Source organism: Lipotes vexillifer, unplaced genomic scaffold (assembly GCF_000442215.2).
Source record: "Lipotes vexillifer unplaced genomic scaffold, Lipotes_vexillifer_v1.1 scaffold427, whole genome shotgun sequence".
Classification (NCBI taxonomy): Eukaryota; Metazoa; Chordata; class Mammalia; order Artiodactyla; family Lipotidae; genus Lipotes; species Lipotes vexillifer.
This window is the reverse complement of record NW_006790467.1, coordinates 135614-161675: the sequence shown is the minus strand read 5'-3', so window position 1 is coordinate 161675 and position 26062 is coordinate 135614. Positions and strand designations below refer to the sequence as shown.

Here is a 26062-nt window from a genome sequence, read left to right as displayed (position 1 = left end):
TTTTCTTGGTACAAGCCTCAGTGGATAGTTTTGAGAGTCATTGTCTACTATCCTCAGATTTTGTCTCAGTGGTGACTTACATGACCTACTTTTTATTGACTTTTCTTCCCTCCTCTCAATCCTTAGTTCCTTACTCTCTACCTTCAGATAAGAGCTTTGAGGTATAGGAGGAAACTCATCTCCTATACCTATAAGACTCAAGATAAATGTCATATATAAATCATATATATACATAAATGTCATATATATGTATTTCTAGATAGTGATAAGCACTCAAGAGAAAAACTAAAGCAAGGAAAGGATATGGGAGTGTGTGTGTGTGCACGTGTTGAGTGTGTATGTTGTGCATGTGAAAGAGGAGAGATTTGAATAAACACTATGTGATGAGCACATTTGTAAAGTATTTTATATTTATTAATTCATTTAATCATCTCAGCAATCCTATGAGGAAGGTACCATTGTACTCATTTTTCAGATGAGAAAACTAAATTCGAGATTCTATACCACACCTAATATCACACTTCTGGCCAAGTTTGTGTTACTACCATTTGAACCCATACATTTGACCCCAGAGTGCAACTCTTTACCCTTGCTTCAGGGCTTAACTTCAGTCACCTACACAGAGAGACCTTTTAGGATTTTGTTCTTCCCATCTAAGCCTGTTTGTCATCAGCTGTCTCTGAAAACCCCAGCCATCTCTTCTTAAAGTTGTGTTTGTCATTGATGAGACATAGGATGGAGCACAGTTAAATGAAAGTGAATCTAAGAGTATAAGCGAATGCATTCAGGTGAATAGCCTTTTGGTGGTCTCAGTTAATCAAAGAACAGCCTTTATTTATGCAACCTACATAGGTTTATGATAAGCTTTAGCAGAACACTTTAGCAAAGTGTATTGGTGATTACTTCCTTAGTCATGACTGCTCTAGATTAGCCTGTTGATAGAAATTAAAGAGATTATGTTCTCCAGCAGAGACCTGAAGTGTAAGCCTTTGCGTCTTAGTCATTTTAATAATAAAGAAATAATCTCATCCCAACTGAGCTCTCACAGTTCTTGACAGCTGGAAACCAGCTCAGTACTCTCAGCTCATCCTTGGCGCTATTAGGAGCTGGCCTGACAGTCTCACGTATGCCATGGTGGTGTTCTCCAGTTGAACATACAAATTTTCACAGATCCCCAACATCAGATGGGGCCATGAATCAAAAAAAAAAAAAAAAAAAGCAAGACCATTCTGTAATCATCTCTGAATATCTGAACACAGAAAAGAATGTAAACGTTGTCCAAACCATAAAAATGACCAAATTTCTCCCTACCCTGCCCTAGTGAGTGATTGCTACTTTACCTATCACTACTTTAGCTTCACTCTGTTTTTCCCTCCTAAATAGGACTTATGAAGATACCTAATCGTAGAATTACCTCTGCTTTTTGACAGCATCCAATGCAAAGCAAAGCCCTACTTCCTGGAACCCTTCCTTAAGTCACCTAACACAAGCCCAAAACATATAAGCCCTTTCCATCCCTCTCTTACTGAGCTTCCCATGCACAGTGGACAATAAACCCAACCTGATTCATGGGTATGTTCCTGATGGTCGTTAACTGGAGGATTCACTTGTCTGCTCCATACATACAACACTTGTCTATGCAATTTCTTTTACATGTCTTATTTCCCAATTATAGTGCTTCTTACAGGCACTGAAGTTATCTTTCTGGAAATTTATGTTGGTATTTTATGACTTTTCTAATTGACTAAACAATTCACATTTTGTTTTTCTTCTTTAGGAACCGACTGCTATTTCAGCAATGGAGCTTTCCACTAAGCAGGTACTATCATTATATATTAGAGTATATACAATATTCTATATTTTGTTAATTTTATGTTTCAGATAGATAAATATGTTCCATCAGATTTTATGGATTTATTAACAATTGTTCAAAAAAACAAGAGAAAAAATTCTTACAATAACTAGTAGGAAATTAAAGATAATATTCATTGCCCTCATGCTTTTGACCAGTCTCATATATGTCCTATAAATATATTTCTTATATCACTATTTGTTGTAAATTTTCATTTATAGCATTTCTTTTTTGGTCATTATAATATAATGTACTCAGTAATTATTTTCATCTATCTATCCTTTAAAATAACATTGGTGAGGGCTTCCCTGGTGGCGCAGTGGTTGAGAGTCCGCCTGCCGATGCAGGGGACACGGGTTCGTGCCCGGGTCTGGGTACTCTTTATGAAAAAAAATAAAATAAAATAACATTGGTGAATATTTCAGAATATAAATAAATTTATAATTTAATTTGTATGTATAAACAGAATACATTATATAGGCTAATAAAAGTATGCACTGGACTATATATTTTTGGAGGATTTTTACTTAAAAGTTAATTTTACTTTTTCAGTAGTATTGTGTGCTAGAGAAAACATTTAGTTTGGCTAAATATAAAAGGGAAGCAGCAAAATGGTCGCTGCCAAATGATGTTATTAAACTCCATGGATTCAAAGGTTAAGGGCAGTGTGTTAATAGTCTTTTCATTCACGTTGAATGAATGCTTTGGCAAGACTCTTAAGAAACACAAATGACTTCTAAATGCTAAATGATATGGGCAAAACAAATATAATTTTAACTTCTAATGAATTACCTTTTCCACATAAATGTTACCTAGCCTTTCTATCCAGTATATCAAAGGTAACTAAAAGGAAAAAAATGGCTTGGATCCTGAGTTGAAATTAATTATTAAATAACCTAGAAGAAAAAGCCAGGAAGGAGTAGGGAGCCCTTTACTCACTGTAAACTTACATACAAGTTTTGTATGAAGACTTACATACAAAATTATTGAATCTGAGAATGATTTGGTGAATCTTATTTCTTAACTGTTTACATGTTTTATCTCTGACCATACATTGTTCCTCATACAGGATGCTAAAATACTGTGCCACTGAAACTCAGTATATATCCTTTCCACGCATTCATATCAAAATAGATTGATAATCTCCAAGTTATTTACAGAAATCCAGAGTGCAGATATTATTGACCTGATACTGTCATCTTACACTTCTTAAGTGTGTGTTCACCTGTTCTTGTAATCTAAAAATTGTCAAATGTTGGCAAGGAAGTCCAGGGATTTCCAGGATAGTAGCTAGACCAGGATATTCTTTCCTGTAATGATTTTTTAAATTATTTATTTATTTTCTGCTAGACTTGTCAACATTAATTACATTGCATCTAGTTTTGTAAAACATTTCTTTCTGTTTTAACGTGTTTAAACCTACCTTAAGAATTGCCTATTAAATGCAACACATTTCACCAAAAAACAAAGACAATTTATCAACCTAAAATACTATGTTAGAAGAAAGTGTCCCTAGCCTTGATTTTCCATTACTGGAAAATTTTCACAACATCCGATGGAGTTTGATTTCCATTCAGATGTGACTGGAGTTTGATTTCATTCAGATGTGACTCAGTTTCATTTATGCTCATGGAAATTTTAAAAGTGAGGCAGTAGTTTCAAGAGGGACAAGCAGTGTTGCAACTAATTTTCTGGTTAAATGGACTCATCTCCTGCTTATGAACCACAGCTTGTTAAGGAGGTTAGTGAGAAAGCCTGTGGTGATGTTAAATTGGGCAGAAAAAGCACGTCAGGTTATTTGCTGGTGACTGGATTATGCTCAATGGTGCCTGCCAAGCGTTCCCCATATTTCATTTAAATAGCATAATTCATTGTGAAAATCATTAATAGTACTGCAGAATAATCGTTAAATATAAACTACATTGAATTGTATTTAATTTGGGGCATTTTATCACACTTTAGGTTTTCATTACAATAATTTCAGTTGCCATATTTTTGGTTTCATATTATTCTCATGTATTATTTCTCTGATTTTCTCCTAAAGGAATCTGACAGATTTAGATATTATCATTTGGATAACAACTCCTTTACTACTCATGCCATATTCTTACAGAAATCTATAAGTATGAACTTCATTCATACTTCTTAAAAGTTATTGGCCAAACATAGAAATCTTTTTCTTAGGTATAACCAACTTGATCAGTAGCTTTTTAAATAGTTATGACCACAGTATATGGTTGGGCATGTCTGTATTCACCAATGCCAACCATGCTTCTAGAAACTGCTACCCCATTTTAACTAATTTAATTGTTGTTTAAACATTATGTTTGTTTCATTTTTTATCATATTGAGATTGCTTGCCTTCAATACAATCTAAGTTGTTTTTTTTTTTAAAGGTGCTTTTGGAAGGGAAAGAATAGGAGGGAAAAAAAAGAATAAAGAATTTCTTTCCATTAGCTAAGTTCCCTGTTAATATTTTTCAAATTATGATCAACTGTTATCACATGCAGGTTCTATAGATGCTTTAAGAGGGGTACAAATCAATATAATTTTCTCTCAACCAAAAAACTTAATAATACTTCATCTTTTCCTCCCAGAGACTTTAACTACCATTTCTTAATTTGCCATGGTTTGTAGCATCTTTCAATATAATAATACAAGGTGAATATAGTAAGAAGTTGATTTTCTGTAATACATTCCATATTCTATATACTATATATTCTATATACTATACTATACTATGTTCATGTACTATAAATATTCTTCACTTACTGAAATGAAATAAGCAATCAGTATATCTGCCTCCATAATAATTTAGTTTTTATTGTATTATCTCTTCCCCCTTTTTTTCCCTTTCTTATATTAAGATATAAGTAAGTTGGTTAGCTTTCGGCATATAATTATTTTCTAAAGGTACTCCTTATACCCTCAATAACTTCATAGATTCTAATAGTTACTTATATCGTCATTTAAACATATCTATTTACATGTGTAGTCCCATCTTTGAGAGCCTTTTGGAAATGCAGTTTAAATTATATCCATTGCTGACTGTTAGACAATTTGTTATAGTAAAAGAGCACACCATGGTTCAGAGACTGGCTTTTCTGTAACTTACTTTCATTTATATAGTGGAAAATTAAAATGCACTTTTGAGGTGTTTTTCATACGTACTGTCATGTTTCAGTATTTTCACAACTTTTATTTAATGTTTTATTATAATTATTCAATCATCTAGAGCAATAAAGGGAGCTATGACACCAATTACAGTAAAATGTAGAAAAATCACAAAACAGTCTTATTTGTATGTCATTTTGTATTTACATAAATTTGCAACTAGTATGCTACATTGCTCCAACTTTGTTAAAGATATTTTTTAACTTGTATTGAAATCCTGAAGTAGTTGCTGTTAGAAAGCTTTTTTCCCCCCAATTCTGGCTCCTTTGATAATTTCAAATTCACTGAAGATAGTGGCAGCATAGATGTTTTATCTAGATGCATACTTTAAAGATCTAGTTAAACATGCTCATTTTATGAATAAGGAAGTTAAGTCTTAGAAAAATTATGTGAAAGGCCCAAGATCACAAGAGAGTTAATGTCAGGCAAGACCTAGGATCCAAGTATGTTGATGCCCAATACCCCACTTTTTCCCACAACACCTGAGTTTTTTGTTCAAGTCCACGGCACCAGCCAGAGTGTACTTGATTCCCCTATCTGAGATCTTTTGAATGAGAAGTAATTGAGTACTTTTGTTTAAAGTAATCTTCCTGGAAGTAGTGCAAAGGCAAGACATTTAGCGTTGAGCAAAACTTCTTACCAATGCAAGTGCCAAAACTTCACCCTTTCCCTTCTTACAGGAGGGCAGACTGCATTACAGGCAATGCAATAGGGCACCCAAGAGTCAAAAGCAAAAGATCCCTGCCTCAAGACCAATCAGAATACATGGCAAATGTAGATAATCTGATTAATCAAAATTATAAACAGTAGGAATTTAAAAAGCAACCTAAGAGCAAAAACTGAAGGTTTGAACTTTACATTGCTCAGTGTCTTACTGTCTAAAATTTTTTATTTTTATGAGATTTAATTAACATATAACTATTGCTGTCTTCCTTTATCTTCCCTTGGTTTTACACTTATAAAATATACCTGTTTCAGTCAACTACTTAGATTTTGATCTTGCTCTAGTTTAAATGGTGACATTTCCTGCCAGGCCTTTGAAGAAACTACCAATAATGGAATGTTTTTAAACCCACAAATATAAGTGCATCTTTGCTAAGCTGGAACCTTTTGTTTTGTTTTGTTTTTAAGAAAAAAAGAGATTTGAAAAACAAGGTAGATTTTGTCATAACAGTAAACTCTTTCCACAGCAACAACTATATATCGGCTCTACTGTGGGAGTCACACAGCTCCCTTTACACAGATGTGATATTTACGGGAAAGCCTGTGCAGAGTGCTGCCTTGCCCGAGACCCTTACTGTGCCTGGGATGGCTCTTCATGCTCTCGCTATTTTCCTACTGCAAAGAGGTAGGAGGAATATTAGAAATAAACACAGTGTTTCATATTTATCTTATCTGATTCCATTTTTGGAACAACTTCTTCATATAAATACATCATCTTTTTTCTGATGAATAAAATGAGGTGTTATACTTCAGGGGACTCTTAGACACCTCCTAAATGTTGTACACAAGCTTGGTTTACTTTTGTTTTAAAAAACAAAAACACTTTCTTAATTTGACAAAATAGTCATTTCAGCGTATTCTCTACTACTCACTTAAGGCTACCTTTGCCCCTTGATATTCACCAGTATTTTAGAAAAGCAATCATAGGTGAAGTAATGTACAATAATTGCTAATATAAACATAAAGATTAACAGTATGCACATGAACATATTAAAACATTTAATAGAAATTACCATTATTAAGCCAATGCATTATAGGAGCAGTAAAATTTGTTTGTTTTTTTATCTTAGCTAATGTTTTACAAGAAGGTAAGAATATGGCTTTTTTCATTGCTAATGAGATGTGTTCTACAACATTTGGATCATTTTAAAGGTTTTGGAAAAATATTAGGGAAAAGAAATAACCCTAATATCTACTTAAATATTTTGATTACAATAGATAATATTGACTGTAGTGTTAAATCATCTACAACTTAAGTCTTTCATAAAGTCAGTCCATATGGATTAAAACACAGTTACCTTGTTAATAATAATATTAAATATAAACGTATTCACTTATTCCATTTAATAAATATGCAGTTTTCTTAAGCCTTCAATATTCAGAATTTAGACAACATGTTAGTATTACTTTCATATACCTATTGACTTTGTTGGAAATTTAAATTTAAAACAAGAACTTAGTGGGGAGGTAATGTGTTATTGATCAAAGAAACCATGGATAATTTAATAAATAGGAATATGCTGTTTTCACAGCAATAAAATTAAATTAATTAAGAATAAGGTTTTATGCTTCTTAAAATCAGTTAGCTCTAAAGGGCTTTTAATGTCGCTTGAAAGTGTGGAATTCTTGTTTGAGCTAAAAATGGGTATTATTTCCTTTCCATGTGAAAATGTATAACATTGCCTAATTTAGTAATAATCCATTTGCATTTTAAGCTTTTCTTAATGAGAAAGAAGATAAAAATAAGATCATAACTACATCTATAATAAGTTAAAAAGCTGGATGTTATTATACATTTGAAATGTGTTTATTGCATACCTAGAATCCAAGATTGAAGGAATTATCATTAACACATTTTTGTTGTGCCTTGCAGATTTTACTTAATCCAATTTCATGTGTCTTTGAAAAGGATGTTTAGAGGCCTCACAATTTATATATTCTTTGTGACGGCATTTTTCAGAAGCTTCAATGGCAATATAAAATGCCTTCCCAAATGCTTTGTGGTTCGTGTTTCACAAGTTCCCTTGTTGGCTCAATTTTGAAATGTGCAACATCTGTTTGATAGTCTCACCAATTCTACAAATAGAAATCTATAAATACCTGGGACTTCTAAATTTATGAATACAGTAACAAATTCCATGTTTGCAATTCTCAGTGGCCTTTGTGAGAGCTTTTTTCAAGGATGGTAACTAACTTTGCAGCAAGACAATACCCATTAAAATAGATGCAGAAAACAGATGGGCAAGTGTCCCCAGTCTTTTCGAGTCAGTCACACAGAGCCAATCTCCAATTTTAGCCTTCTACTCCAACTACACATCTAGTTGGCACCACAACGGCTGGAGCCAACCTCCTTCCTCCCAGTCAACCAGTAGCCAAGTGTAGAGAGAGGACTCCCAGAATGCACTGTAAGTAACATGATCTGAGCAGTAGAATGCAGGAGAAATTAATTTCGAGTTTTATAGCAAATTTAGCTTTTCTTTCAGATGTAAGTTCGTCTTCTCTCTCACCTTCCTCTGATAAAAGGAGGAGCCTTGCTCCACGGTATTTGTTGCTGTTTTTGTCCTTTTATTCACTTCGCAGGTAAATTGGTTTGCAATCAAAACCATGTAATCATAAAAGAAATGTTTTATAAAAAAAGTTGATATAGCAACCAAAAAGAAAAATTAAAGACTAACTTACAAGTAGAATTCATAGTCTTAATACTATAATTTAACAAAAGTCTATTTAAGGAATTATGTGTAAGTATTAAGAGAAAGAGAACATGCATGTGAGTTTTAATTTTCAGGCTTACTCCCTCATTAGAGATTAGGAAAAAAGTTTAATTCTATTCATCGAATAAACGGGTTGCTCTTCTATATTTTGTGCTTTTTCCTCAGAATTTAAGATATTAAGAATTTTAGATTTTCTAGATGTTAGATTCTTACTGACTTTCAGTAGCAAAAAGAAACCATGAATTTTCTGTTATTGATACTTTGAAAGACTTTTTGTGCATTGTTAGTACATTTATATACTATTTTCCATTTTGATCATCTTGCAGACTGCTGTTATAGGTATAATGAGCTACTTTAAAAAAATCTTTTAGGCAGATGTAGATGCATCTCTTCTGATAAACTTCCAGGGTCTTTGACTCTTCTCAGTTCTTAGGACAAATTCCCAAGAGGGAATAGAGATACAGTAATATTTTTTAAATATAATTGTTTTAGACGCACAAGACGACAAGATATAAGAAATGGAGATCCGCTGACTCACTGTTCAGACTTACAACACCATGGTAAGTTATAGCATTTTTAATCTTTCAACTTGCTAACACCAGGGTAAAACCATAAGCAATAATGCATATACGCACACATGCATGCAAGTTATACACCTCTGCCCGAATACTTAGAGAAGTACAACTGAAGAGAAAGAAAATCTTGAAGAAAGAAAATTCCAATGAACACAAAGCACTGAATTATGTTTTATTATTGTAGGTATGATAAACTCAGGATGTTAGACCCTTACGAGACTTAATGCTCAATTTTCTCATGTTAACCAAAAGGAGTCAAGTTTAAGTGCACACTTTGTATGTGGTAGCAACTGGAGAGTAGTAGGCAGCAAATATATTCATTTAAATATATCAAAGAAGAAAGTGTAGTCTTAAAATAAGCCATGCAAATTACTCATTAATATGCTCATAATATAGACCCAGTATATTATTACTGGGTATCCTACTCAAGTAGAAGATGGTTTGGATGTCTTCACTCTGATTTACTAGGATAGTCCCTTGAACTGGGGATTTTGAACCAAGTTCATTTTATGCTTCCTAAATGATGTCAAAGCCTATTTAATGTCAAGTAGCTTATTTAATGATGAAATATCAACCAATCTTCATTTAAAACGCAGTAAAATTGTAGTATAGCTCATCCCCCCCACCCCCACTTCAACCCTGTACAAAAACAATAATTAGGCTATGCTTCCCCCTGCTGGGGAAACTCAGCAATGACATCACTGCTAACGAGCAGCTCAGTTAAAAATGGCTAAAATATCAAATGTAAACATTTTACATGTAATTGAACGTAATTATCCTTTAACTTGTTTGGTGCGTTTTACATTAATCTTAAAAGCAGGTATACTATTTTTTATCATTTACTTGGATTTGATTTACTAATTCTGTGTGTAGAACATTCATGGTTCATGAATGTTAAGAAAGAAAACACACTGTACGAATAGCACCCAGCAACATTCCAAAACCTAGTTGACTTTCTGAAAGTCCCTGTGTGTATCCTACATGTACTGGTCTGTGATTCATGAATGTCCGCACAGTTGTTTGGGGGATGCCAATACCAGGAGACAGGTAGCCACAAATTGGGCTTATATTTTGAATTCATTTTGCTTGCAAAATTTCCTTATCTGTTATTTGTTTTACTGTCTGTTATCACTCTCATTATAAAAAAAAAAATATACCACTAGATTGGAGCATATAAGTTTTTGTCTTTATACGGATTTAGTGCATTGTTGACACATCCTCATTTAATTTTTCGGATGGCATATTTCATTTGGACAACAAAATATTCACTAGTTTTCCATTTATTTCATGTAGAAATATTGAATTATGATCAGCTTTTCAACAATACAGCATTATGAAATATTAATTCCTTTTATTAAAGAGTATATTTGCTTAGATATAGAGAGGCTAATGATACTAACTAGAAGTAAAAGAAACAAGATGATGTAAGTAGAGCTCATTTCCAATCAGATTTAATCTCCATGTCAATATGGACCTTGCTATTTTGCTCACTTTTTTATCTCTAGGTCTGTAACAGATGCAATATTGTGAATATTGTAGATATTTAATAAATATTTGTTGAATGAATTATCTAAATATTTCAAGCTATAGCATAATACTTACATACTTTTGTTTCTCAATAGAGATTTGATCTAAATAGCATCCGTTATTTATTGTGAAAATGATTTGTCATACATTGTTATTAATACTATTGTATTCAGAAGTAGAATCTTTAAGAAATATCATAAACCAATTAACTAATAAATTGTAGTTGCAAACCACTTTATGTAGGATACCGTGCTATGTTTTGAAGATTGCTACAGAAATATATATATATATATCTTATTAATACATCCATTTTTTTTAGCAGTCAGTCCCTTCATAGACCCAGTTAGTTTTTTTCCAAAGTGATATATATATATGCTGGAATTATGAGTGTACATATATACAAGGAAAAGTTGACCGAAGTCATATTTTTTTTTTAAGTGAGGCTGTGGATAAATAAGTATTATTAACAGTTGAATGAATGCGCTTTGGAGAGTGCTTCAGATTTCAAAGTTATGTTTTGATGAAATTAGAGTGGTGCAACCCTATAAACTTTGGGAATATAGAATTGCTTAGCTGTAGAAAGTAAAATGAATGTGAATAACTTTTTTCTCCTGATTCTTCAGTTGGAATGAATACTATAGGGAGGAAGAATTATTTCTGTGTTTCAATGTTACTGAGTCTGTGTGTGTGTATAAAAACAACCCCAAGTAGATGCTTGTGATATATAGGAGGAAATGGTAAAATAGTTCAAGAAGCTCTGCAGTAGTAAAAACATTCTTTTTTTGAAGGCCTCTTTATTCCTTGTCTGCTTGTCTTGCTAATTGACCAAACATAAAAAATATACACCATAGATTACAGTAAATTTCAAATGTTTGGAAACTAAGTCAGGCATTCCCATATGGTCAGACTGAGTCAACATTAGGAATCAGTGAATTATCTTGGAATAGGTGATGTCAGTCTTTGACAGTAAAATGGGCAGAAATCCAGAGCTCAACCCTGTTAAATCATGTATGTTGCCTTGCTAATGTCCCATCTCACATTGAATAACATATATGTGCTCATAAGGAAACATATAAAGATATGAGATGTTTTCACAGAAACTGCTAAGCACCCTGAAGCCAATTATACACTTCAGGACCATCAGTTCCAGCTGTAATGGTAAACATATTGTGTAAAACTCTATATTTTACATCTCCTGAGGTTTTAATAGAGAGACTGTATAAAACAACTCAGAATTAAGGTGGGAGACATTTCACTCTCGATGAAACCTTTAACACTTACTCAGTGCTCTGTTCACTCTCTTGTAAAGGCAGCACTAATGGTGAGCTGGACCGGGTGAAACAGAAGAATCCAGCTCCACTTCCCCTTGGTCCAGCACACTCTCCCCCATCACTGGTAGCCTTTTGCCTTGGGAAATTTCAGTACAAAACCCTAAATATATCTGCTAGCAGATCTTCTTGTCTTCCCATTCACTCATACACAATGCTAACGAGAAACCTCCAGTATGTTCCCTTTCCTAAAATAACTGTTGTGCACAGAATTGGAGCTTGTCTGACTTTGCATTCAAGAGCATAAGTGGTTGAGTCAACTTACCTTTAAACTACCTCTCATTCTTCCTTCTTTACTAAACGAGCTGTACTATGATCTACATGTCCAGAAAGGAAAAAGCTATAGCAGAAGTAACAATTTTTGAAAATTAACATCTTAGATTTTTGCATCTTTGAAATATTTTATGTCCGAACTTCTACATTAATGCCATCATTGAATTTCACTTTGTAATAGTTCTCTTGGCTGTTCTACATACATGCATTTCCTTTCCAACAACCCACAGTAAAATGTTGGCAGAATTCAACCTTCTTCATTATCTCCACAACTAGTTGATCTCAATTTATGTCTTGGTTGGCATAATTTAAATGAAATCATTCCAAAATTGTTCCAAAATTTCATAAAATATCTCTGGCAGTGTCATCTTTATGGTGTGCAGAGCTGTAAATTTAGTATTTTGGAGCAATGCTAATCTGGTCTGTGCTTTAGCTTCTTTTATACATGTAGAGAATCCAACTATGAATCTGAGCATTTGGCCCCAAGAGAAGCCGCAAGATTTGATAGATGAGCTGATGTCAGTCCTAAAAAAATCCCTAACTTTAATAAATTACCAAATTGTATCAAGTCTAAGACATCACTGAATGTAACATGCACCATTATTTTATGTACTGCTTAGAGAGAAAAACTGTCCAAAATGGACAATCTAATATATGGTCCCAGCATCAAGCCAGAACGCAATATGTTTCAGTATTGGCACAAAGGAGAAATAAATTCCCAACTGAAAGAAGATAGCAAAGAAATTGGCCTGTTTTACTCCTTGAACCACAAAGGTGGTCCTCATGAAGGTTTAATTTCTGAATTCACACATAAATTCCCAACCAAAAGAAGATAGCAAAGAAATTTGCCTGTTTTACTCCTTGAACCACAAAGGTGGTCCGACCATGAAGGTTTAATTTCTGAATTCACAAATAAATTCCCAACCGAAAGAAGATAGCAAAGAAATTTGCCTGTTTTACTCCTTGAACCACAAAGGTGGCCCTCATGAAGGTTTAATTTCTGAATTCACACCAACGGGGTGGACCAAAAGCTTCAGACAAAACTTGAATTTAAGGAGCTGTCAGCTTAGTAGGGTCTCACGTGTCTGGAAGAAGTAAGAACAAACTATTTCTGGAAGAAAGCATCTTCAACTCGGAGAACAACTGTAAGACATTCTGATATCAGAGATGTTAAAATATAAAGGAGCATTCATGCTAGAATGAAATTATTATAGTAGTGTCTTCCATAACTTTTGTAAACCTTTTCTGAAACTGTTTTCACTGGAGAAAATCAATCATCACCACAGTAGTCTTCTGACATTACGTTAGGCCAATAATCCATTTATTCATAGCACATGTATGCAAGACCTGCATACACAACCTGAATAAGAAGAATAAGAAGAGGTTTAAAATATTTTGTGCTGTCATTGTTCCTTATTAAAGCTTTTAAATACGTCATCAGAGATCACCCAACTGTTTATACATCTATAATTTAACTGTTGTAAATGAAAAGTTCTTAAACATGCTGTATTTTTTTAATTCCAAAACTTATAAGGAAAACATATTAAATAAAATACAAGACGGTATTTTTATTATTGTTTATGGAAGGTTTCTACTGCAGCAAATGGGTGTTTTCCATCATCTATCATATCTCTTCGGAAAACGTAAATTGAACATTAAAGTTCATGTTTCTTTATTTTTAAAGGTGTAAATTCACATGGTAATTTTACTCTGCCATGTAAATTATATGTGTTTTCTTGGTAAAGAATTTGCTATAAAGTCATGAAAATAAAACATATCAGACATTTAATATAGACTATATAGTACAGTAGATATCTTCATATTGGTGTTGCTTTTTAAAATAATTGAGTTTCAGCCCTCCCTATACTAAGAAGCATTGAGGCCTCTGATATCCCAAGATTATTAAGCACGTTATTAAAATGGCTTCATAGTAAACTTCAAAACATGTCAGTTTAATTTGTGTATTTTAAATCAATATATACCTTAAAAATAAGATACTAGCAATTCTCTCTACAATAATTACCTATGAACAATAAAATTAAAATATCCTAGTCATATCTCTCTGTTTATCCATCTACCTATCTATACACTGACAAGAGCATTTAAACACAAATCCACAGGTATCTGTGAATTCAAGGAAAGCTGGAAACTCCTTGAATTGTAGAATTCGAAGTGTTGTATTCTGCTTGATAATTATTTCCCAGCACCAGAGACAGATCTTAATTTAGGGCGTAAAACAAAATAGTTTAAAATTTAAATTTATTTTAGCAATTTGATAAATTATAAGTTTAAATTTTCTCTAAGGTTTCATTAATTGAGTCTTTTTTGCACTTGAGAAATAGATGTATTGAGCATATGGACTTTAATACATATGCACACATTTCTAGGCACATGTATGCGTTCAAACTCACATGCAACAAACGTTTACTGAGAAACTAGCTGGTATAAGCATCACACAAAACACTGGAGAAATATTATATTAAGCATTATTTTGATGAATAAACAACTAGTACCCCTGTTATATAGCTGTAAATTTGTGTTAAGTGCACTACAGTATATGAGATTATTAAATCAGTTGTTAACCATCTTAATATTCAGTCAGGCCCAAAATATACATGAATGTCAAGGATGAATGTTAAGGATGAATGAAACTTTTGTCTTCTTTTTAAATTTTATTTTATTATTATTATTTTTTTGCTGTACGCGGGCCTCTCACTGTTGTGGCCTCTCCCGTTGCGGAGCACGGGCTCCAGATGCGCAGGCTCAGCGGCCATGGCTCACGGGCCCAGCCGCTCCGGGGCATGTGGGATCTTCCCAGACTGGGGCACGGACCCGTGTCCCCTGCATCGGCAGGCGGACTCTCAACCACTGCACCACCAGGGAAGCCCTTCTTTTTTTATTTTTAAATATTTTATAGCTTCCCAAGAGTTACTGATTCATCCATGAAATGCCTTTTCAGCTACTGCTACTTTAGGAGATATTTATTATTCATCCACTTGAAGTCAAATTAGAGTCTTTTCTATTGATAAAGTACCAGTTTTATTTCTGGAGAAAATAATCAGAATCCAGTAAGAAAAATCTAAGTAATGTTGTTTATAATAAGAAGTGCATATCTCCAGCTTTCTGTGTTACCATGAGTTGGTGGACAACAATTCCTTTCCTCCTTTGCTTGACCTTTTACATTGAATAATATTGGGAAAAAATTTACAGTGTAAAATATTAAAATTACAATGTGATGAAAGCAAGTGGAATTAGATTTCTCTTTATGAAGTGTGGCAACTAATTGAATTTGCTAAATATTTAAAATAATTTGCAACTATTTTCCCTCTCCCAAATTATTTCATTATTTATGAAATTCAGCTTTTTAATAACCTAAAGGGTGAGAATATCAAAAATGACAGCAGAGATCAAATAGTTGAATACATGTATGGTTCACTACCTCACCTATCTCTGTCTTTTCTACATGAAATCAAATTTCCTAAGATTCTTACATTATTAGCATTTCAATCGTGGGAGACATTTATGGGGTTAAAATGGAGAGTGAAATAAATGGAAAGCTGAAATGTGATGCCTTCTGTTTCTGCTATATTGGAAGAGAATCAAATACTAAATAAGGCCTTTAGCAACGTGATATTTCTGGCCAAATGATGGATATCTTGACTTTTTGTTATTACAAAAGGAAGCAATTTATTTAACTTCTTTCTTTCCTCCCATTCTTTCTGGCTTATTAGCCTCATTTCATTTCCATAAATTATCCCACTGAAAGAGGAAATGGTTAATTGAAGATTGCTTCCTTAAAAACATTATTTCTTGTCATTAACAGCTGCAACATATTGTAATATGTGTTATTCAAACACACTGTGATGCTTTAAAAATAATTTTAATGTTCTCAATTATTTTACTCTAACTATTCACTTCAACCCATAAGAATTCATTATACCAATTTAACAACTCACCCTTCTCGTCTACTAGTAATATTCATGACAAAAGTTTGTATTCAAAATCATTGCTTTCTAAGTATGAAAAGTAGTTTTAAATTGATTACAATGAGATTGCTTTCTTTCTGGAAAAATTACTTATTGGCATAGACATCGTTTAGAGATAAAGGTGTCCCTGGAGATATGAGAATACATTCATATAATTTCTCAAATATCTTTCTCTCATTATTATCCCATATTTGAAATTTTTGATTTTTGGAGTACACTTGATTAGTCATCATCATCTTCTACCATATCTCAAGTCAACTCTTGTAACATTATAAAACTTAACAAATTTAGAAGACTTGAAATGTTTGCAGTGCCATAATGTATTCTGTCATAATGAGGGTTATAAACCCTATACCATTTTTAATTGATTAAACTCTTAATCATTTATGTAATTATGATAACTCTGTGTCTTGAAAATGTCAAAGTTACATGAGATTTCAGCTTTTAAATGCAGAGTAAACTGTTACCTGGATTTGCCATTCAGCAAACATCAGCTAAGGGTTTATGACTACCTTGTGCCCAATTTGTGGAATGCACAGTATGAGGGAGATAATCAGATTAATAAAAAATTGTAACAAATAAGACTACATGTGCTCTAAAGATACATGTAAAAAGAGACTTTTTGAAAGCATAGAATAAGCAATACTTTTTTTTGATACGGGTGAGAGAGCAGAATTGATGCTGGGAAGGAGCTCATAATTTGTCTTATTAGGGCTTCTCAATAAAGGATTTTAATTTTTGAATAAACAGTTGAAACTATCACAAGAACAGCAATAACAATAATATCACCTCACATATTTATGACTACCTCTGTATCCAGACAATGTACTATTATTTGTATGTAGATATATTTTAATAACAAAATATATTTAAGGGGATTATAAAAAGTATATGCTGTCTGTAATTGATAAGTGACCTAATATATTTCAGACAATTTGCAATTGTTTGATTAAAAGCAAAGATAGGATAAAGGCAGCAATAATGTCACACAGGCAAAGCAGATGTACTGACAGAGAACAAAACCAGGCATGTGACAAGGACATATTTACTAAGAAGTTATAAGGGTAAGACATAAATTTGTTTAATGGGTTTTTTCAGCCAATGTGGGGGGAGAAATATGATCAAGTGGTGAGTCACAAAGTTCATTAAAAAAAATCAGTTGTTCAAGCGAATCTCAATAATTCCTAAAAACTAACATTAGAAAAATTTCCCAAAGATGAACACCATAGTCAACAACATTGGGACATAAACACAGTGAGCGAATCCATAGAGTATTGCTTATGGGTTCCCTCAACAAAGATCAGAGGGACCCCACTCAACAGGATTCAATAAAATCAATTATATCATGGGATTAACACAATGTGTTTCATGTAAACTGCTCTTGTTTCAACTATAATCCAGAGAGAGATTTTAGATTAGATTTACCTGTATGTGCAAGATTTCATATCCTTCAGGAAATCTTTAATCAATGATGTTTTCTCAGGTGAGCTTTTGATTTATATTGTGTATTTATGAGTTCAACAGTATATGCTCTGAAAAATACTTATAGTGCAGCTATATTCTATGCCACCATTTCTATGCAGAGCTGTTTGCTTTAATAACAGTCAAAAATGATAGTGTATTTGGCATCAAAAAATTGAAAATCTAATAAGTTTAGAAGTCAAGAATCAAAATGTTCCTGTTTGTTAATTTTTTTTTTTTTTTTTTGAGAGAAAGAGAGGGAAAGAACACAGATGGGGGTAAAGGGGTTATAGGAGGGAAGAGAGGAGGGAGAAAAGAAGAGAGAGAAAAACATATTGTTATTAGACCCCTAATGTTTCCTATGTTGTACAAAATTTACTCAAGTGGTTGGGATAGAAGGGTCAGAAAAGGGAATGAATATTTACTGAGTGCCTTCCAGTAGTCTATTGGGTGTAAGATAGGCTGCAAGGATATATTGTACAATGTGGGGAATATAGCCAATATTTGGTAATAACTGTAAATGGAGTGTAACTGGTAAGAATTGTATAAAAATAAATTTAAAATTAAAAATTAAGATATTTATTGAGTATCTGTTTATAAGGTATCAGGTGTGGAGAAATTAACAGAAAAAATGTTTACAGGGTGTGATGTCAAAGCACCCACATATATGAATGCTTGGCTGAGGCCACTTTAAATGAAAGTTCTCGTCCTAAATTAAAAGTTGCTGATGATAGAAACATTCTACTGCAGAGGAATTAAGAGAAACAAGTGTATTCAAAAGATATTTAGTTTCTTCCATTTTTTGGCAGTCGCAGAATCTAACAGAACATACAGTAGGAGACTCTCAAACCAAAGAAAGAGAGAAGAGAGTAGTACCTCTGCATATTAAGACTGATAGTTATTATGACAGGACTTTTAGCTTCACTGCTTACTAACTAGAAGATTTTATTTTGCTTTCAATTTCGACAAAGGAGAGAAAGAAAGGGCCAACTTAGAGGGGAATGAATCCTTAAGGTATTGGCAAGAGTAGTTATTAAGACACCAAGACAGTGAACCAAATCCACCAGTTGTGCTTCTTATCTTATTCAGGTGGGAAAGTATCTGAATGTCATGATATTTTTTGAAGTCCATGGCCTATTGCTATATTAAACCAAAAACAACTTGGTATAAATTTACTAGATTCTACTATAGATAAGTAACAGATGAATATTTTTTAAATTCAAGAAACATTTACCACTAAGAGAATTCTTTTCTTTAATGGGCTTTGGGAAACATTTGCTGTCACCAGAGATCTTGGAGAGAAACTAAAAACTAAGTAGACTTCCCAAAACTCTAGAGGTGACAGAAAGCTCTCTATGGATCAGTTAGAATGATTAAATTAATTGAGAAGACAAACAGTGACTTTTTTTAAAATGTACCTAATAGATGTTTCATTTATATTAAGCTCTATTATTTCTTATACAAGTTACATTGCTTTTCTTATCTGTGTATCAACTAATGTACTGAAGGATTTATACAGATCTCTATGTTTGAGAGCAATAACTTATTTATACCTTAGATTTCTATAGATATCTATAGTAACTTGGACAAATTAGATGAGAGACAAGTCAAGTATTATCATAAATTTCTACAAGAGAACTAGACCTGAGAGGCATGGCTGGCAAGACAGAAGATACTGGTGGATAACCATACTGTTTGTCTCTATATCCAGCTGATTTTTGCTGTGTTATCATGCTGTCATATATCTCATGATTCAGTAATATGTAGATATTGAATGAAAAGTAACTTCCTAAAAGTAATAGGATTTCTTTTTTTAATTAAATATTTTTTTAATGTTTTTATTTTATTGGAGTCAGAACACAACATGAAATCCACCCTCAACAAAATTTGAAGTATTGTTCACTATAGGCGTAATGTTGTATAGCAGATCTCAAGATCTCATTTATCTTGCATAAATAAAATGTTATACCCATTGACTAGCAACTCCCCATTTCCCTTCCCCCCCACTCCATGGCAACCACCATTCTACTATCTGCTTCTACGAGTATTTACTACTTTAAATACTTCATCTAAGTGGAATCATGCAGTATTTGTTTTTCTGTGACTGGCTTATTTCACTTAGCATGTCTTCAAGTTTCATCCATGTTGTTGCATATTGCAGATTTCCACCTTTTTTAAGGTTGCATAATATTACAAGTAAAATAATTTCTAAATCAAATAAGTTTAAACTTCACAACCATTAGCAGAAAAAAAAAATACATTCTGTGTAAACTCTAAAGACCTCTGTGACAAGGCATTCTAATTATTCATGGTAGCTCCTGAATCACAGATCTCCCAGCTCATGTTGGACATAGACACTCAATTCATCTCTATCCAAGGAAGCAGATGTCTTGAAAACTAGCACAGCAACGAGTGCCATATCTGTTCAATCAAAGATATACTAATAATTTCAGAGGGAAAAGAAAAACACTACCATAGTGCATGTATATATTGACACACAGATATACATATCTCTAAGATGAAATAAACTGTGACTTGGAATCAGTTAAATATTGTTTCTTTACATTTCAGTCATTTCCTGTTTTTTATTATTTCTAGAGTATTGATCTTTTAAATAAGAAGAGACAGATACTTCCCAATATTAGAAGAGTTTTGTTTCACACCTAGAACAATAAAGGAAAAAGCACTGGGACTGACATCCCTGGAGATAGCAAATGCAGGCAGAAGGTTGACTATAGGTAGGGTGAGAATAGGAGATGATGGCCATAGGCTGTGTATGGGAATTGGACGGAAGCAGGATTTTGGAGAGTTTTAAACTTAGAGCAAATCATACTGTCTATGACAGACAGAAGTACTCAGATAGTTATAACAAGAGTAAAACTGTCAAAGTGATACAAAAAGGGGAAACATTTTTTTAATTAAAAATCTAGCTGAGTTTGAAGAAGAAAGCAAAAATTTTTCATCTGTCTACACTGTCAGCCCTCTGTGCATGTGAAAATATATTTATTATTTTCTAAATTAATTTAATGAGTTCCAGATTGTACAGGATGTCATAATGGAAACAGAATTAAACAAGATAATAAGGAGCTTTTCTTCTCTAAATGAGTTTTACCTAGACACCCCGTGTCGTACTTTTGATCTTAACTGTGTTTCATTTACCACATTGAAGGAGGTTACATAAAGGGTAAAATAATAGAAACTTAATCAGGAAACAGAATTTCTTATTGCTGCATTTTATTATATACTCTTGCCATATTCTTTAGCCTAATTCTTGAAAATAATAAAAGATGTGTCATTTTAAAATAAGGACAATTGAAACCACATTGCATTATAATTGTGCATCTTTCTTCTGAGCCATCCCAAACATTTCACACCAATTGATCTTCAGATCAAACTTGTGGATTATTTAAGGGTTGTTGGTGGGGAGTATAAACTTCCTGAACTCTACCTTCTGTAAAATACTAGCTAAATATTACTGGCTGGTAAATTTAATTTTACAGATGAAAAACAAACACAAAAAGGCAAAATTAAGCTCTCAGAAATGGACTCTTATTTCCAAAAACCCAATCGAATAACTTTTCTGCTGGAGAATTGTGGCAGAAATTCACTGGCACCATTAGTCAGGGCATAGAGTTTTACAATGAAAAGAATATCTTGGAGAGTATTATCATGGCATATAAATGTATAGTTATACTGCACACATGACTGTTTTTGTTAATGTAATGCTATTTTCTGGTAGACAAATCTCTGTATATGTTTTATATAACCCATACTGAAATAATTAGTCTATTTAGTAGACACTTGAATTCTGAAACCTTGTCATTTCTGCCATCTTCAATCAAATTGGAAAAGACTTCCAACTTGGCAACAAATTCATCTCCTGAATTTCTGAATAAATACTTTGGAAAGTTGAGTTTACTTCTCTAACATTTTCTCATTTCATTTCCTCATCACCGGCCAGATAATCACCATGGCCACAGCTTTGAAGAAAGAATCATCTATGGAGTAGAAAATAGTAGCACGTTCCTGGAATGCAGTCCAAAATCACAGCGAGCTCTGGTCTATTGGCAATTCCAGAGGCGAAATGAAGAGCGAAAAGAAGAGGTATAGGAAAGAAACTGACTGGATTAATTCTATATGACATATGCCGTTAAGTGACCCCAGCATGGTTGACTTGAGAGGGGAAAAGAAAGTACTGTGAATATTTATTCTTTTCCTAGCATACCAATACTCATTCATTAAACAAGTTATTAATTGAAGGCTGATTTTATGACAGGCTTTGTGATAGGAGTTAGAGAAACAAAGGTGAACTGGTAAGAGTTTTGTCTCAGAAGCTGTTTGGGGATATATTTTAGAGACTTCTTTGTTCTTCCTGGAGTTATCAACAAAACAATTATGTTATCTACATTCATATACAAGAAAAAAATCTAATCCTTCTACTAATTTTAACTTTTGTTCAATTAATTCTGCTCTCCAAACATGTTTTCCTTTCTCCATTAACTTCCTCCTCAAATGGGAAGGGGCAGTTAAGGGAAAGGAGTAGTAGATTTTGGATAAAGGATCTGAGGTCCAATTATGAACTCTGATGTGAACTGTGCATGTAGTTTCACACAAATCTTCCTCCTCAGTGGATCCATTTATTCCTCTGTAAAATTTTAAAATATATATACATAGAACATCTCAGTGAGTACTCTGAGCCTTTAAAACTTTTTAAAAAGTGTTAAATAGGATAACCATAGTATGTAGGTGATTTGTGAATGTACAATGTGCATCTGAATGTAGAAGTAAAAGTCCTTCTGTTATCTCTTTTGACAGTTGAAGCAGTCTTCAAACATGTAATCACATCATATAAATGTTAAGGTTGATTTTATATATTACCAGCCGTGACTTTCAGAGATCTCTTTCGTAAACTGTATGCAAAATAAAAGTGAGGTTAGACATATTAAATAGCCTATCTTCATGTCACATCTAAGGCTTAGGAAATTGAATAAATAAGTAAGCATGCAATCCCATGTTTTTTCTGGTTGCTCAACTGCTGGACTTATCCTATTTTTCAAACCTTATTATAAATTTATTCTAATGCTGCATTGTTTTCTAGTATCATGTTTCTGTATTTCCAATCCCAATATTCAATGTTAACTTTCTCCTATATTTATATAGCTTATTTCAAATTTATAAAGTATATCTTTATCCTTTCATCCCATTATCTTGATTACTTTAAATTATTATGAGAAATTCTATTAAGACAATAGACAGCAATATTTTGCAATGCTTCTTAAAAACAATTGGAAGAAATTTATAACTCTTTTCCCTGATAGGAAAATGCAGTCATTTCTCTTAAACTAGAAATTTTATTAACTATGAAAATGTGTCTCAGTACACAGTCTAAATTTTTGCTGAGACAGAGTTTTGGAGCCTATATTTCTTGTAAATATGTATGATTTTACTACATCTTTTCTTTTGCTAGATCAGAGTGGATGATCATATCATTAGGACCGAACAAGGCCTTCTGTTGCGTAGTCTGCAGCGGAAGGATTCAGGCGATTACCTCTGTCATGCCGTGGAACACGGATTCATGCAAACCCTTCTTAAAGTGACCCTGGAAGTCATCGACACAGAGCATTTGGAAGAACTTCTTCATAAAGATGATGATGGAGATGGCTCTAAGACCAAAGAAATTTCTAACAGCATGACACCTAGCCAGAAGGTCTGGTACAGAGACTTCATGCAACTCATCAACCACCCCAACCTGAACACAATGGATGAGTTCTGCGAACAAGTTTGGAAAAGGGACCGAAAACAGCGTCGGCAAAGGCCAGGACATACCCAAGGGAACAGTAACAAATGGAAGCACTTACAGGAAAATAAGAAAGGTAGAAACAGGAGGACCCACGAATTTGAGAGGGCACCCAGGAGTGTCTGAGCTGCATTACCTCTAGAAACCTCAAACAAGTAGAAACTTGCCTAGACAATAACTGGAAAAAATGCAATATACATGAACTTTTTTCATGGCATTATGTGGATGTTTACAATGGTGGGGAGTGCACCTGAGTTCCACCAATTATAAATTAGGTCCATGAGTAACTTTACTAACAGGATTTCTTCCTAATACCAACACTTAATAGAGGTCAGGTGAATGCAGATGTTCACGCTAGTGACTTAATGTTTCCTATGAGATTTCACTATACAGGTTTTGCTTTCTTCTTTGCCTGAGAAATAAAAATGTCATTTGCCATGTTGCCATCTAAAGAAGAAAAACGGCATCAGCAAAGCCATTTTATTGAACTAGAAGTTTGAAACTGCATGGATTTACTAAGCTGATGAATATTCCAAAACACTGTTGGATTCAAGGATATTTTTTGTCTACCAGCACTCATGTTTATATGTACCGGAGGAGTAAAATGATACTGAATTAAACGGTCTGTGGAAATACGAAAAACATAAACCATCCATCATCCAGAAGAAAAATGGAATACACTGATCTACTACTGATGTCTTCTTCCAGCTTTGATCTAAAGATGTATTTTATTAAAACTATAATTTAAATGTACAATGACAAATATGCAGAAAAAATTAGCTCTTTTCTAAGCTAGAGTAGGTTTTTGTCTTACAGTTATTGTGCTATGTAGTTTTTGTTTTTAAAAACTCCAATTGTGTGCTGCTTTTTTTAAAACGTTGTTTTCAGTTTTGCAAGAGGAATAACCGATATTGTCCTAGAAACATATATACATCATTAACAACTAATTCCTAAAATCTGGATATAAATTATGCTTTATTTCTCTGAGGAATTAAAAAAAAACACTTCTCCTTCTTCAAATATTATCTAAATTAATTAGAACCTGCATAATGTTCTTAGAAAAACAGAGCATTTAACCGGAAAAAAAAAAGAGAAGAAAGAAATAGATTTGTAAATGCATTTTCTTGTACCTAAAGGATCAACAAAGAGAAAAGGAACTGCATATTTCATGCAAATAGTAAGCATTGGTTTAATTTAATGTTAATAGAAAATATCTTAATTCTGCGCTTGAATTCCTGCCTGATATTTGAGACATAAAAACTCTCTCTCATGACTCCATTTGGAATTTTATCTGTCACTTAATTTTTTTGAGAAGAGGGAGATCAGTAATATCCAGAACAACCTCCTAAAAGCAAATTTCCCAACTCTGTTTACATTTTTATCAGCTGCCTCTTATCTCACCTTGTTTAAGACAATTATCTGTCTAAAGGACACATGACTCTTTTTAGGTCAATGGGAGTGACTTTTATATAAACTATTTTCCAGGACACAGCTCACACTTAAAACATGTAAAGCTCTTTGTCTCCTGCAACAACTTATAAAATAAGATAAAAGATTATTAATTAGGGGCTTGCCTGCTTCATTGCCCTAAGATGATTCTGTGAGAATCATTGACTTCAAGATGTATAAGACCTTCAACATTGCAATGCAGTTTCTTTTGCACTGCACTCATCTTTCCAAGAATCCCTCTCTGGGTCCTTCGTCACGCACAAAAATGCAAAGGAAACATCTTATTGCTAATTAATGAAAGCAGCATTGAAATTCTAACTCTAGCTGTCTTGGGATTCTAATTAACTCAGCATTAATTTCTCACCTCAGCCTACAGTGAATTTTTTTTTATTTCTCTATCAGCTGAAATATTCACAGATGGAAGCTCATGTTTCAGTTTTAGTGATTACTTTGAATAAATGATCTTTTGACGTTTGTTTCAAATGGGAGCCTAAAAATATTCTACATTCAATTTTAGGCTCCAATGATTAATACAGTGTTACTTTTAGAAGTACATCCTCAAATGGTAGCTAAATTTTAAATTATTTGAAGGACAGACTCCTGTAGAGGAAAAAAAAAATGTTTGAGATATAAATCAAAAACCAAGAGTGCTCCAAAAATAGGTCATTTAAAAATGTCTCATAGAGTATCTTAACTGTACTAAAATTCGGTGTTGCATTTTATTTCTAAATTTGCAGCTGAAACAAATTTATTTGCAATAACAGAAGTATCTTATTTCTTATTAGTCCTCAAAAATAAACGATTTGAAGGGGTAGAGATTGTATAACTTCAGGGATGCCTTCCAATATCTGAATGCATTTTGTTTAGCATTATGAAATACCCATAGAAGGAATGTGTAGATTTCAACTAACAGAAACAAAAACAAATCCACTGACATGTCTTTATAAATCATCAGGTCTAAGTTTTCGAAGAAAATTATAGATATAACATGCAGGTAAATAAGTCTTATTACAGTCATAATCTTCTGCCAATGGGTATTGAGGTGGGCAGTTTGCACAAAAAGTAATTAATGTCCCATTTAATTCAGTTTCAATAGACTTTGGCTTATGCATGTATCATCAGAGTTGAAACTTTGTTAAGAGACTCATGTGACCTTGAACAGATTATTACAGCAATCTTAAAATAGGAAAAAGGTACAGCACAGCA

At 33.1% G+C, this 26062-nt stretch overlaps 1 protein-coding gene across 1 annotated transcript in view; it reads left to right on the top strand.

The window, feature by feature from the left end:
• The window catches only part of SEMA3A (semaphorin 3A), a 231644-nt gene extending 207920 nt beyond the window's left edge, over nucleotides 1–23724 (top strand). Inside the window, exons 13-17 of the mRNA XM_007463740.1 lie at nucleotides 1778–1819; nucleotides 6217–6374; nucleotides 8953–9020; nucleotides 21572–21714; nucleotides 23078–23724. Of these exons, the coding sequence (XP_007463802.1) occupies nucleotides 1778–1819; nucleotides 6217–6374; nucleotides 8953–9020; nucleotides 21572–21714; nucleotides 23078–23533 (867 nt within the window). The 3' untranslated portion in view covers nucleotides 23534–23724. The remainder of the gene's footprint in view (nucleotides 1–1777; nucleotides 1820–6216; nucleotides 6375–8952; nucleotides 9021–21571; nucleotides 21715–23077) is intronic.
• Nucleotides 23725–26062: the final 2338 nt, after the last annotated feature.